The sequence below is a fragment of the Lynx rufus genome, unplaced genomic scaffold (genome assembly GCF_022079265.1).
Source record: "Lynx rufus isolate CCGP_SWC_20201006 ecotype Redwood Valley unplaced genomic scaffold, mLynRuf1.p SCAF_2, whole genome shotgun sequence".
NCBI lineage: Eukaryota > Metazoa > Chordata > Mammalia > Carnivora > Felidae > Lynx > Lynx rufus.
The window spans coordinates 72,015,921-72,029,654 of NW_025814834.1; the positions used below are offsets into that span (position 1 = coordinate 72,015,921).

A 13,734-nucleotide genomic window follows, 5' to 3' on the forward strand; every position below is an offset into this window, starting at 1 on the left:
GAGCGGGGGAGGGGGGGTGCGGAGAGGGACGGTCAGAAAGCCTTGCTGCCCGAGAACACCATGAAACTGAGTCTTGCAGAATGACACTAAAGTTCCCCGAGCGAAGTAATAGCTTAAAGGTCAGGAAATTAAGACCAAGCAGGGCAGGCACAGCAACGTGTATAGCGATAGGCAAGCTTGAGTTTTAGGAGTTTGCTTGGGCTGCTCTTACAAAGTACCACTAACTGGGTGGCTTTATAAGAACAAAACTATTGTTTCACAGTTCTAGAGGCCAGAAGTCCAAAATTAAGGTGTCAGCAGAGCTGTGTTGCCTCCGAATCCTATAGGGGAGAACCCCTCCTTGCCTCATTCTAGCTTCCAGTGGCTTGCCACCAATCCTTAGTATTCCTGGCTTGTAGCTCAGTTCCCCACCTGTCATCATACAGCATCTCTCTGTGTCTCTGTATTCAAATTTCCCTCTTATAAGGACACCTGTCACATTGGATGAGGGCCTGCCCTAATAATGACCTCCTCTTAACTTGATTATATCTGCAGAGGCCCTATTTCCAAGTAAGATCACATTCATAGGTACTGGAGCCTAAGACATCTTATGGGGCACACAATTTAACCCATAATGGTGGATTTTGGGGATTGGTGAGCAAAGAGACCCAAAAGCATAATTTATCATTATGATCAGGATCATGTATTTTTCTTAGTGCAACGTAAGTCTGTTTTATTCAGAGAACTTGAACTTGTTTGTTCCTAATCAAAAAATCATGTATTTTCACATGAATATGTTGAAGCATTACCTAAATTTATACAGTTGATTCCCCCCACCCCCGCCCCCAGAATAAGTCATATACAAATGACTTACTTTTCTCTGTTAAATATTATAGTGTTGGCTTTGGCCAAGGATTTATTCTAGCCTGTTGAAACAGTTTCAAAGTATTAATTTTGACAGCTTACATCCACCATCCTCCCCTGCCAGCTTTGGAACATGTATATATGTAATTAGCATGGTATTAGTTACCTGATTTATGTAGTTGCTTACGTGTTGAGAAAGTGCTGCCAGGAACAGAGCCGTGTGGCACAGCACTAGAGCCTTCCCTCCATGCTGTGATCACTGACCAACAGAGTTCAGCCCAGACACCTGTTTAACCCTTTACATACCCACTCATCCAGACCAAACTTCTCTTCCCAGGTGTCCTCATCTAGTTCCATGAGCAAATAATGATTTTTATTTAGCTCAAATAAAAATACGCTGTGTGGCATTCCCAAGCAGCTCTTTCTTCCTTAGCACCCCCCCCCCCCCAAAAACAGAAAGAACAAAACTTGAATGTGTACAGTTTGCTCTTCAGGACTTCACTTGTATTTGTTCTTTTCACAAGCCTCTCTAACCTTCTGTTTACCAATCCACTCTGGAATTTTGCTTCAGATCAGTATTAGCCTTCATTTCTTGAATCTAGTTTTTTGTTATTTTAGAGAATCTGAATGGCATTTTCACTTTCCATTAGTACCTCTCTTATTGTGCAAGATTTCTCAAAACAACCAAGATGGGAAAATTATTACAAAGTCATGTAAACAGTCCTAGCCTTCATTTCACAGCCCCCTTACTCGCAAAGGAGAATGAGAACATCTTCTGGAAAATGCAGTGAATTCAGCCATCTTGAGAGTGAGGTATAGCCCTTTCATTTGGGATATGGTAATTTCGTGAAACTGATTCTGAAGTAATTTACAGCATTTGGTTCTCCTTAGTTCCATTCTTTTACATACAGATGATTCCCCTCTGATTTTCTTAAATGTTAAGACTATAAACTTTCAGAACCACACTGCTCTGGCTCTGGAATGACTGCTTATCTTCAGCTACAGTGTCTAAGGACGGTTTGCTCAGAGGCAAACCAGTAGGAAACCCACGTGGGAGAAACCAACATTCCTTTTCCATCAGATCCACTCAGAGCCGTGACCATGGTCACATGTGCCCCTTGAATGAAATATCTGAGTTTAGGAACATCAACTGTGCTGGCAGATTACATTAGCATTCTCTTGCTTATACTGTCCAAGTGTATATACCAGTGATGCATTTATACTGTGTCCCCAGATTTCTTAGAGCTAAAAATGAGTAGAAGAGATATCATTTTCCTTTTCAGTCTGTTCTCCAGACTGGCTTTTCAAGGTCCTGGGGCAGTCAAGACATCTTACTTTAGAAAAGGATGGACCTACTGCATTTGAAAATCAATACGCTGGTGCTGTGTTTTGGATCAAAGCCAACACTAGTGTTTGGTCTAGGAAATGTCCAATTTGACTCTTGCCTCTTTTGCTTGTATCAGAATCAAAAGAAATTTCTAGGTAATTTGCACACTCTGTTTTAATAGTTTCAGATAACTCTCTGTTTTGCTTCAGAGAGCATTGTTTACTTTTAGTCTCTGTCACACTTTTCTTGTTTTGAATGAAGCAGTTTGAATTAATGAAAACATCAATATGTTTTTCAGTGTTGCAGTTTAATGCATTCAGTTTCTGCAGATTCTGACATAGTTCTTTGGTACTGTGTGTGTGTGTGTGTGTGTGTGTGTGTGTGTGTGTGTCCGAAAGATTTCTAGTTTTGATTTCTCTTTATAAGAGCAACAAATTTAGAGATACATGAAAAACAATCTAGGAACAAAAATTCTGTTAGTTTTTTGGGTCTTTCCCCCTGCTAACATTTTACAGTTCTCTTCTTGGTACTAATTTTTACTTCGTGTTAAACTGTTAAATTACCTCGCTTCCCTCCTTGGTGTTCTTATAAACTAAATTGGAATAAAATACAAGGCAGTGTTCATTTTCCAAGGCAAAATGTAATATTTCCCTTCTCCCTACTACTGCCAACCTCCTTCAGTTCCCTACACCAAACACTTTCAGGGGAAAAAAATCCATATTACATGTTTATGTTTCACATATTCAACCAGTATATATTGAGTGGCTACATTATGCAAATGACTGTACTGAAAAGTCACGATAAAAAGTGGTAGGTCTACATTTTCTCAACATTTGCAAACCCAGGATCATGTCGAAATTAAGGTAAGGAGGTAGTCTAGCTTAGTGCTATCAAGTGGTAAGAATTAGAAGTGCCATTATTTGGAGTGTGTTGGGAGAAGAGAAAAACATTTATTAGTTATTGAGTATGTATTCTGTGTCAAGCACTGTGCCAGCCCCTTAGCAGTGGTCCTGTGAGGTTAGATGTTACCATTCTGCTTTATGGGTAGGATTACTGAGGCCAGACAACTGCTACACCAGAGTCCCCGAGCTGGTCATTGACCAAAGGATCCCTTGAGCATAGACCTCTCTGGCTGCAAATCTGTCTACTTTCTAGTATAATACTGTCTTCGTTACGATACAGTAACGTGAAGTCAACATGAAGGTGACATTGTCAAAGCAAAGAAAATACATTCCGGGTTTTGATGGGAGAGGAAGAGAGTTTTTAAAATGCTCTGTCATTGTCAGTGCATAAATTCAGTTCAGAAATAAAAGACCACTTTCTACAACCAAGCTGTCTTTGTTTTAAAAGTTAGACACTAATCAGTGTTTCAGACTGATAGATAATCTCTATTTTACATGTAAAATTCTGGTTTCCGTTTTCAGGGAGTATTATTTTCCTCTGACATATTAGTATTGGGAGCGCTAACGTAGGTCTGTGACTGCATCCATAAGTGCTGTAGTACAGTGACTTGTGGCAAAAATTCTGTCATAAGATAATGTAAATGACACTTTGCATGCTGTGTGCTCTTAAAAGACCATAAAATAGTCTAAAGCTACTTTACCTTGATTGCAGATCATAACAGATTTGATATTAAACTACAATAGCAAATCCGTGTAATAAATCAAATGCTTTATAGTGTGCCTTTTATTTAGAAGTGTAATTTTTTCATAGAATATGGCAAAAATGCATCTTAGCCACTTCTAATGAGGTAGTTTTAATGTCCATTCTCTATGACTTATTTAGTTCTAGCCATATATGCAATAAACAGACTGAACTGGTTACTTTTGTGTAGCAATTATAATAGATGAGCTGTGCCACCCAGAAATGTTGAAAAGGCAGATGAGCAGGCATGGCTCTAAATTTAGTCAGAAGAGGTTATAAACCTCAAAAACTGGGTACAAATAGCCAATTTTATTTGTATTCCTGAAGGGCATGTTTATGTTAACATGTTAGTGTTACGAAAAATCAGATCCGCAGGTGTATATATTTTCTCTTGAAAAATGTGACGCTTTGTTCCAGAGCTTCTGTAATTTATTCTCCACCAGTGCCTTTGCCATGACAGAACCAGTGTAGAGGAGGGATAGACTGCCCAAGGACAGTCAGAGCTTCTGCCAGATCATGTCTCCTCAAGCTCTAGGTCTGGGACAGGGTCTGGAACCCCTTGTCCTTTCCAGGACAGTGTGGAAAAGTGAGCTGCAGTGGCTCCTTTTCTCCCTCTTCTCTGCATTCACAGAAACAAGCCACCGGCTTTCCATAGCACAGACACCATGGATTATTTTTCTCAGCTGTCAAGTTAAGCATTTAAGGCTAGTTCACAAAAGTCCTCTGTCTTAAAACTTTTCTGTCCTTTGGAACCTTTCCAGTCATCTCCTAGCTGCTCTGATCCCTCCATTTTAATTTCTTGAACGTGAGTGTTATTGCTTGAGTACCAAGAACAAAAACAAAAATAATAAAATGTGGCATCTCTCTGCTGATCCTAGCCATAAGATTTTCATTAATCTTACTAAACTCTTGCTTTCGTCATATCACTGTGCAGTTGCAACACCTCCAGCCTTGTCCTGTTCCTTGACTCCTTTTCCTGGAACTCCAGGCCCTCTAGGACCTTTGCACACTTAGCGTCCCTTGCTCCTCCAACACGGGTTGCATTAGACAGGTTCTTCTGTTTATTGAATTTCTGCTTTCCCCAAAGTCTTTCTTCATGAACTTGACCTTTATCCTATGTTTTATGCCTCCTTGATTTAGCATTCATCAGACAACACCTCAAGTTCTCTTAGTTCTTTTTTAATATTAAAGATTCCCTAACATTCCCCCAACAGAGTGTCCCCCCTTTGATGACAAGGATGGCATTGTGTATATTCTTCATAGGCCTTATATGGTGAAGGGCATGCCAAAGACATGCTGTGTGGGTTGGTTTCTTGGTCTGATCCCTTTCTTGACTGTTCTTGTCTTTCCTGTGTTCCGTTCACCTTCAGCACCAGGTTTGTTCCTGACCTTTAGGGCTGTAGCAGCTTTCCCTTGCCAAGCATTTTACCTCCTTCAAACTCTGGCTCCAATTTCAGCTGCATAAGATGGGGAGATTTCTGTTCTGTCCCATGTGCCAGAAATCATTTATCCACAAAGGCACACCCAGCCTTTGTTACACCCAAGTAACAGGGACCGTTAAGGCAAAACAACTGAAATGAAAAGTAGAATAACTTTCTCTACCTTTCATATTTTTAGATCTTAGAAGAGTCTTGCAGAAACATTTAAAATCTTCAGTGCTGGGGCATCTGGGTGGCTCAGTCGGTTGAGCATCTGACTCTTGATTTCAGTTCAGGTCATGATCTCACAGTTTGTGAGTTCAAGCCTTGCTTTGGGCTCCTCACTGACAGTGCAGAGCCTGCTTGGGATTCTCCCTCTCTCTCTGTTTGCTCCCCCCACTCCCCACCACTTGCACTCTCTCTCAAAAATAAATAAACTTTAAAATAAAATCTTCAGTGCTAAAAAGGTAAAGTCTTATAAAATTTGCTTGATATTGGTTGCCTAATTTTAAAATGTAAAATGTCACATCTTCAAATGCTTACCACTTCCTATACCAAGTAAATAAAGAAAACATAACGAGTTGAGTTATTCAAGGTAGTGAGGATTCAGAATAACATGGATAACATATCCATGGATATATATATATATATGTTATGCATGTTACATACATATACGTATATATATATCATATATCCATGGCTCTGTTATCCATGTTATTCTGAATCCTCACTGGAAAACTCCTACTTTTTTATTTCATTCTCCAACAAACTTTTCTATTAGCAAAATGAGTGTTATCTAATACTTTTTTTCCTTCCTCTTTTCAACCCATTGTTAGAAGAGCTAAAACAAATTTTAGGAAATTCTCTTTTCCTGGGAGGCCACTGAAAAAGTAAAGCAGCGAAAAGAGCAAGGTAGAAAACAGCATATACAGTATGATCTCTGTGTGGGTGTGTTTGTGTGTGCATTGTTTTTCTTCTCCCCCAAAAGTCCAAAATGACAAGAGTTACGGCTTATAGTCCCAAATCCATTATTACCCAGTAAATACATGAATTATTCCTTTTCAGCTTTAAAGCCAGTCATGCCTCCTTTCCACTAATACATATGCTCTATTGGGCATTTTATTCCAAGCAGAACAGTGTTGTCTGTTTTATCTCAGAAAGTGCAGTAACTCCCTTCTGAATGTTATCAGCATCTGTCCTGGAAACCTTTGCAGTTAGAGTCTGCCCTCATCCCCTCACTCATTTAGAGCCGTGCAGACTCAAGACGGGAATTGCTTTGAACCTATGGAACAGCCTATGGTTGGTAACCAGTTTCTGCATCTGTCAGCATGGCTGTCCGGAGCAAACTTCCTGTCTTCCATCTTTACCACTTCCTGGCTGTGCTACCTTTACTAGGCCCCGTGCTCTGCTCTCTAGTTTCACATCTACAAAGTGGGAAAAAGCCCTCACCTACTCCAAAGGTGGTTGTTAAGATTAAAATGACTTAAAACACTTAGAGTAGTGCCTGGCATAAAATAAAAGCTGGATAAATGTAAGCTGTTGCTTTTATTAGTCTCCTGAATTAACTCATTAGATCATATTGTCCAGTATTGATGTTGAACTGATAGTCGTATACTCATACGTCATTTCAGTTCCCTGTCCCTCCTCCTTGCTGATTATTGTCCTTTGCACAGGCACAGAATCTCACAGGATGCATACTCAATCTGTCCTTCACTGGCAGTTCAGCTATTAAAACAAACAAAAACCATGGGGAGCCTGGGTGGCTCAGTTGGGTCAGCATCCAACTCTTGATTTCAGCTCAAGTTATGATCCTGAGATCAAGAGATTGAGCCCCACGTCAGGCTCTGCACTGGTAGTGCGGAGCCTGCTTGGTATCCTCTCTCTCCCTTTGCCCCTCTCCCTGCTCACTCGCATGCTCTCTCTTTCTGTCTCTATCTTAAAACTTTTAAAAATTTAAAAAATAAACAAAAACCAATCATCTTCTATACATGAGCAGTATCCCACCTTCGTCAAACTTAAAATACATTTTTTGTTCACATTATAAGTGTATACTTTTTCTTCCTGTTTTCCACATACTCATTGCTTTTTCAGGTTTAATAATGATCCTAAAATATTTCAAAACAGACACTGCACATAACCCTGTGGTATCTTAAATAAATTTACAACTGGAATGACCAATGTTAAAATAACTTATCAACCACTGTCGCCATCTGTTGGTGGTGGGTGGGTTGGACTCCACTTTCCAGAGCCTGGGCTTGTAACTTGGAATGTGATAAAAGCCATGAGTTCCCTAGTACAGGAGTTTGTGCACACACGTGTGTGTGTGTGTGTGTACACAGGTTGCACACATGTGTGTTCCATATGTGCCTGCACGTTGGACAAAGTCTAAAGATAGGCACTAATGTGCTTTAACATTCCTACCCAGGACTTCTGGTGATACTAACATTTCAACCTGCTTTTCTGTGTCTTCTAATTACATGTATGCATTTCTGTTGTAATTAAGGTAAATTAATAAGAAGTTAGAGCTTAGGAGTGACTGATGGGGGCAGAGGAGAAAATGAAGTTTTATTTACTAAGTACAGACTGAAACTTACTGAGATGAAAGAAATTTAAAAGGAAATGGGGGAGAAATGTCTAAAGCTGTGATAGAAGCACAAGAAATGTTGGTAGATTATCAGCAGAAGGTTTTATCAGCCAAGTTCACTTGGGCCAATAGGTTGAAATGTGAGTCTTTACTTGTTATCCTCTCCCTTTGAAATTCTAATGATTCTGTAGTCACATCTCCTAATTACTCTTTATCCTTTTGCTTCCTCTGGAGTGGATTATCTACTCTTAGCAAAGAATATTATATTTTGGGTACCAGAGCTGTGGTCTGAGCCTTGTTACTTTGAATCGGGTGAAAACCCAAAGAATCTTCATATTCACATTTTTCCCATAGAAGTCTATGCTTTGCTCTCTTCTCCTTGGTGTTGTCAGAATATGAATTCTGCCAGTCAAGAGGCCTGTTTTTCCCAACATGTCCCTGTTAATTAATGAGTTTTTTTTTTTTTTTAAGTTTATTTACTGAGAGGGAGCAAGTGCATGCAGACTTGCAGTGGGAAGTGGGGAAGGGGCAGAAAGAGGCGAAGAAAGAATCCCAAGCAGGCTCCGTGCTGTCAGCGCAGAGGCTAAAGTGGGGCTCAAACTCACAAACCGTGAGATCATGACCTGAGCCAAAATCACCAGTTGCACACAAACAACTGAGCCACCCAGGCGCCCCAATTCATGATTTTTTTAAACAAAATGCATGTTGGAACAAGGGTAGGTGAATAGTTGCTTTAAGAATTTTTACACCTGGGCCCTGATGATCAACAATAGAATGAGACGAAATGTTAATCATCTATAACACCCCCATCCCTGGCCCCACGTTAGTAAATCTTACTGCAGATAGAACCAGTAGTGGGAAATGGTGACTGCTCTGAAGCCCTGCTATACTTTTTCCTGTTTCTTGAGGTGCCATTTGATAGACAGTTCATCCCCATGTTCTAGATCCTTTCACCTGTCATCAGAACTACTTGTCCCGTACTCCCTCCCCACAACATGCTGACTTCATCATCCGCTAAGAAGCTACCTTAGCCAGGGCCTGAGTGATGGCAAGTGTGACATGTTCCAGCCTGGTGATTTTAATGAGGTACCTCTGACACTGTGGGAAGTGTAGGTGAGTGGATAGCCCCCAAAAGAAGACAGCTTATGAGAGGTAAACCCTGCTGCACCCCTCAGGTAACTCCATACGGGCAGTCCACTGATCTACTGCAGTGCCGGGAGACGATATGGAATACTAGCACCACAGACTGAGTGGAAACTGTTTTCTGCCTGAGAGTCACAGTCTTTCAGGCTTAACCCACAAATCATGGTAAAGACTGCAGTAGAAAGCAAAACTGATACATTTTAGAAATATCTCTTCTCCCACACCCCCCCTCCCATCCCTCTTTCAGCCAGGAACCACATGTTTATTTCTTGTGTTTAACACAAACAGAAGCTCTGCTTTGGCTTGAAAAGTAAGTCTATTCCCACTTGATAAGAAGAGGTCTTTGCAGGTAAAATAAAATACAAAGAGGGCTTCTGCTTGGTTCCTCTCCTTTCATACCCTCAGTGTATAAAGGAAACTTGTTTCTCAAAATTATTTCATGAGTAAGTTGCAGTGAAAAATGAAACACAATTCATTTAAGCTTTGGGGTTTTAGGTGAGATCTTAGGTTTAAAATTTACAGGAGCTTTTCGTTTTCCCATTTGCAAAAATGGGAATAATAGCACCTACCTCCTAAGATTGTTGCAAAGTTAATTAAATAAGATCATGCATACAAAGTCCCTGGCACAGTGCCTAGAACATAAGTAGGAATTGAGTACATGTAATCCCTTTTCTGGTTTCTTACAAAATCACAACGGATTTGGATGAGGAGATTAGGGATGGGTTCATGGAAGAGAAAATGTTTGAACAGGTTCTTCAAGTTGAAGCATGGGTAGAATGGGATAATGGTGGGATGGATGGGAGAGACATGTTTAAAGTGATGTATAAGGTAAATAAAAGCAGACAGGGTTGGAAGCACCAGATGCTGGAGGCAAGGCAAGAGCTATTATGTGTTTTTTGCTTGGGTCTAGACACAGTGAAGGGAAAGGATGAATATTAGAAACACATCAGAGACAAGTCAGAAGAGTTACTGACTGCCTGGATTCAGGAATGCCTGAGTTGATGGTGTCTGTAAGATCTCGAGCTTGAGGGGAGATTGGGAGTGAGATAGTGCTATTGAATGAAAAAGACAGGGAAGATGTGTTTGTGGTTCTTTGGGGATGGGATTTAGAAAATATCGGGCATTAGGTGACATTGAATGAGATATTAAAGTATCTTAATTAATAACATACTAAGATATTTAAGTTGAAAGCGGAGGAGACAAAAACTAAAGTCGGGGTGGGGGGTGGATAAAACAACAACAAACAACTCCAAAAGGAGACAGGCACCATCAGAGAAGATGCGTTAAACAACCCCATAGCACTGGATGGATTTCCTAGGCAAAGGAAGGGTTGAGATGAGAGTACTTGGTTAAGGAGGGAGAAGAAGAGGCTGAATGGGCAAAGAAGAATGGAAAGAGTGCCCAGAGAAGTAGAACAAGATCTGGGGAGTCAATTCAGAGCAGAAGAGGTGTGGGTTTCATAGATGTGGAAGTGGGGAGTGACCTCAAAGTAGCAAAGAGACCAGAGAGAACAGAAACCCGAAGAGAGTGTGGCATGGATTGAGTTCCAGGGCTACCGGGAGCCTTTTCTTTTTTCCTACTTCCCACTCCTCTCTTTCCTTCCCATCATTAGTGTGGAGGGCAGGACCAGAAGGGTAGAAGGCCAGCCCCTGACCTTCCCTAAATTTCCTTTCTTCTGTGTGGTTTACAAAAGACCCTGAACTCTGTGACCTCAAGCAAAGTCTCTTAATCTCTGTGACTCTCAATCCGCTTAATCCCAAATTGGAGCTGTACTAACTTTCTTCTTCCGTACTTTTGGAATGGTATGAGACAGGAATGCAGTCTAAAAATCTTTTCACCCAAAACTTGAGCAAAAGGAGAGAGCACTGGTAAATATCAAGCATGTAAATAACCTACGTAGAGAAACGGTTGCTAAAATCACCTATTTTTTCTGATTAGCAGATTCTTTTTAATTATTACTTTTTTTTTTTTTTTTCCTGGTAAGCATAGTGACCTGTGTTAATGTTGTTATAAATACTCAGAGTCTCTACAGGGAATTGAAGGTGTTTGTGCAGCATTATGCCTCTTAGATGTAATTGTCTTTTGAACCTTAAATTATCTTTACTTTCATGCCTAGTTAGTAATCATTTGATTACATGATTACACAGAGTAAAAATTAACTGAGGGAAAGAGGTGGCTCAAGCCATTTGTTTCTTCTTGATAAAAACATTTCAGCTTGTTCAATGCATAAACTAGAAACCTACAGTGTTCAGAATGGTTTAAAGTGCTGCACAGATGCTTCATTTCCTAAGCTTTTAAGACTTTTTAGCCCTCAAGATCATGAGAAAATGTGAAATTTTAAAAGTAAAACATAGGAAAGTAAAATCTGAAAATTGACCATGTATAAATGAGGACACAGGTTTCAGATCATGAAGTAAGTTATGTGCATATCTGAGTCCCAATCATTTTTAAGAATTATTTTTCAAAGCGTTTTTTTTTTTTTTTTTCCTTAGGGTTTTGAAGACAGACATAGATAGATGGCAGCACCTTACATTATGGTCTAGTCACTATAAAGGATATAGGATCAGTACATATATTTAAGCCATGCTGCCATTTCATCTTCAGTAGCAGTGCATTCTGGACTTTTTCCCTTCTTCCCCCAGTGTCTACTGTACATTAAGGAATTTGAACACATTTATACAAACCCTCATTAGTGTTCATTTCTTATACACACATGCATGTACACACACATTAGCGTGTATACTATATAGCTGTTACTGCTCAGTTAAAAGAGATATTAATGAATGTGTTAGTTATATATTTTTATAGATTTGTTTATATAGATATAAACAGCTATCAAAGTCTTAGGTAAAAAAAGACCTGCACTAAATACACCATCAGGCATGTTAAACAAGGACATGCGTGCACGTGACGATGTGGAGCCATGCAGTGCTGTCTACAAAACCAAAATGAATAGATATAATACAGGCAGCTTTCCCCTCATGTCAGTTTATAAAGTCTTTGTGGATCATAGTACTTCAGTAATTTTGTAGCCTTACATTTGGCTTTGTATTCACATAGTGTTACTAGAAGAAACTTTTTACAGAGCTCATGTTCCTTTTTCTTTTCTTTTTTTTTTTTTTTTTGTCCCAAGGTTGTCAGGTAAGTACCTCTGATTCCTCAAAGTTCAACATCCAACTGTAATCCAAAGATTCAAATAGCAGACCTAGTCATTCCCCTTTTTAGTTTAGAGTTTAGAAGTCTCATTTTCTGTCCTCTAAGTATAGAACATTTTGTATCTTAAAGTTTGCAGATGTTTGAAAAGTACGTGTGTTCTCTGGACTTAGATGTTAACAAGTGTTCCTTGATTTTAACTTCTCCTTTTTTTTTTTTTTCCTGTTTATCTTTTAGATATGGGAAAATAGTCTCCACGAAGGCAATTTTGGATAAGACAACGAACAAATGCAAAGGTATCTTCCCTTGGATGATAATCTATTAAATCCTAGCTTTAGGAAAATGATGGAATTTTAAACCTGATCTTTGGTTTCAAAACTACCTCCATTCTATTAAAAAGCAAGTCTTATGTGTCATCCAGTTCCCGTCTTGCACAATGTCAGCATATGCCTTTACATTTGTCCCTGGCCAAGTTTTGGCTGGAAACCCTAAGCAGTTAGCAGTTTGCCAGAATCGCAGATCGGACACCAGTGGAGCTAATGTGCAGGATACTGGTTGGCATTTAGCCGCTACTTTTAAAAGGGAAGTAAAGTTAGAAAATAGCTTTTCTTTCCTGAGCCCAAGGAGATTAGAGCTGCTTACTGAAGACCATTGGACTGCACTAAAGAACTGAAAAGATTACATATTGTGCAAATTGGCTCTATTAATTAGAATAGAGTAGTTTTAAGCAGTACTTAATTACATGTTTCAATACTCCCAATTGTTCTGTGCTGAATGCCTGTTGACAATATTGGCAGCGGGGAGGAGAGAACCATTTTCACTGACCAAATTGTAATAGGGAGGGGAGGTCATATCCCCCTTTGAAATATGCTGCTGCATTAATTTGATGCACTGACCTTCAGTTTTCCATGTAATTAGGATGAGCTCATCCAGCTCCATGAGCTGGAAGAGGAGGCGTCTACAGTAGGCAGTGCTGATGCTCTCCGGTTCTGACTTTTAATGATCCAGCATCTTAACAATGGGCATGTGATTTCTAGGAAAGGGGAAGAATGGAGTCAGCTGACTTTGAGTCAAACTACTGACCCCATGAATTGAAATAAGGTTGACAGGAATAGGCAGAGAAGGCAAATCTCCTCATTAATTAGACCCTACTTTTTCAAGTAGTGGTGATGGCTGTGGTTTAGCACCGTCTGAGAAAGGCAAAGAATGTAAATGAACCCTATGGTAAGGCCTCGCCTTAGAAGCCAGCCATTTCCTTTAATCTAGACGTGAAGTGGTTCATTGTATTTGACTCTTCTTCAAAGCTCCTAAATTTAAAGAAGCCATTGTGGCCAATATCTAAGCTCCTGTTGAAGCAACATAGCACATTAAGACAGTTTTGCCTGGGGACAGGGAATAAAGCATTGCTTTATGTAGAGAGGTACTCAATAAATATTTTAAATGAATTAAACTAGAGGGAGTCAAATTGTAGACTGAACTGTTTACATTTAGTTGCCAAGGTTAGCGTCACTTCACATATTTGTAAATGGTTTGGGAAAGCAGGACACAGAAAAAAAAATCTTTTAGTTGTATAAAGCAAAATGGGTTTTTGCAGGCATAAAACAGGAAGCTGATCTCAAACA

The 13,734-nt window shown here is 39.7% G+C and overlaps 1 protein-coding gene across 6 annotated transcripts in view; it reads left to right on the forward strand.

Moving 5' to 3' along the window:
* RBMS1 (RNA binding motif single stranded interacting protein 1) overlaps positions 1-13,734 on the forward strand; it is a 217,409-nt gene that overhangs the window by 163,496 nt on the left and 40,179 nt on the right. For all 6 annotated transcript variants that reach the window (XM_047083581.1, XM_047083583.1, XM_047083585.1 and 3 more), the window contains exon 3: positions 12,350-12,408. In XM_047083581.1, the coding sequence (XP_046939537.1) occupies positions 12,350-12,408 (59 nt within the window). The remainder of the gene's footprint in view (positions 1-12,349; positions 12,409-13,734) is intronic.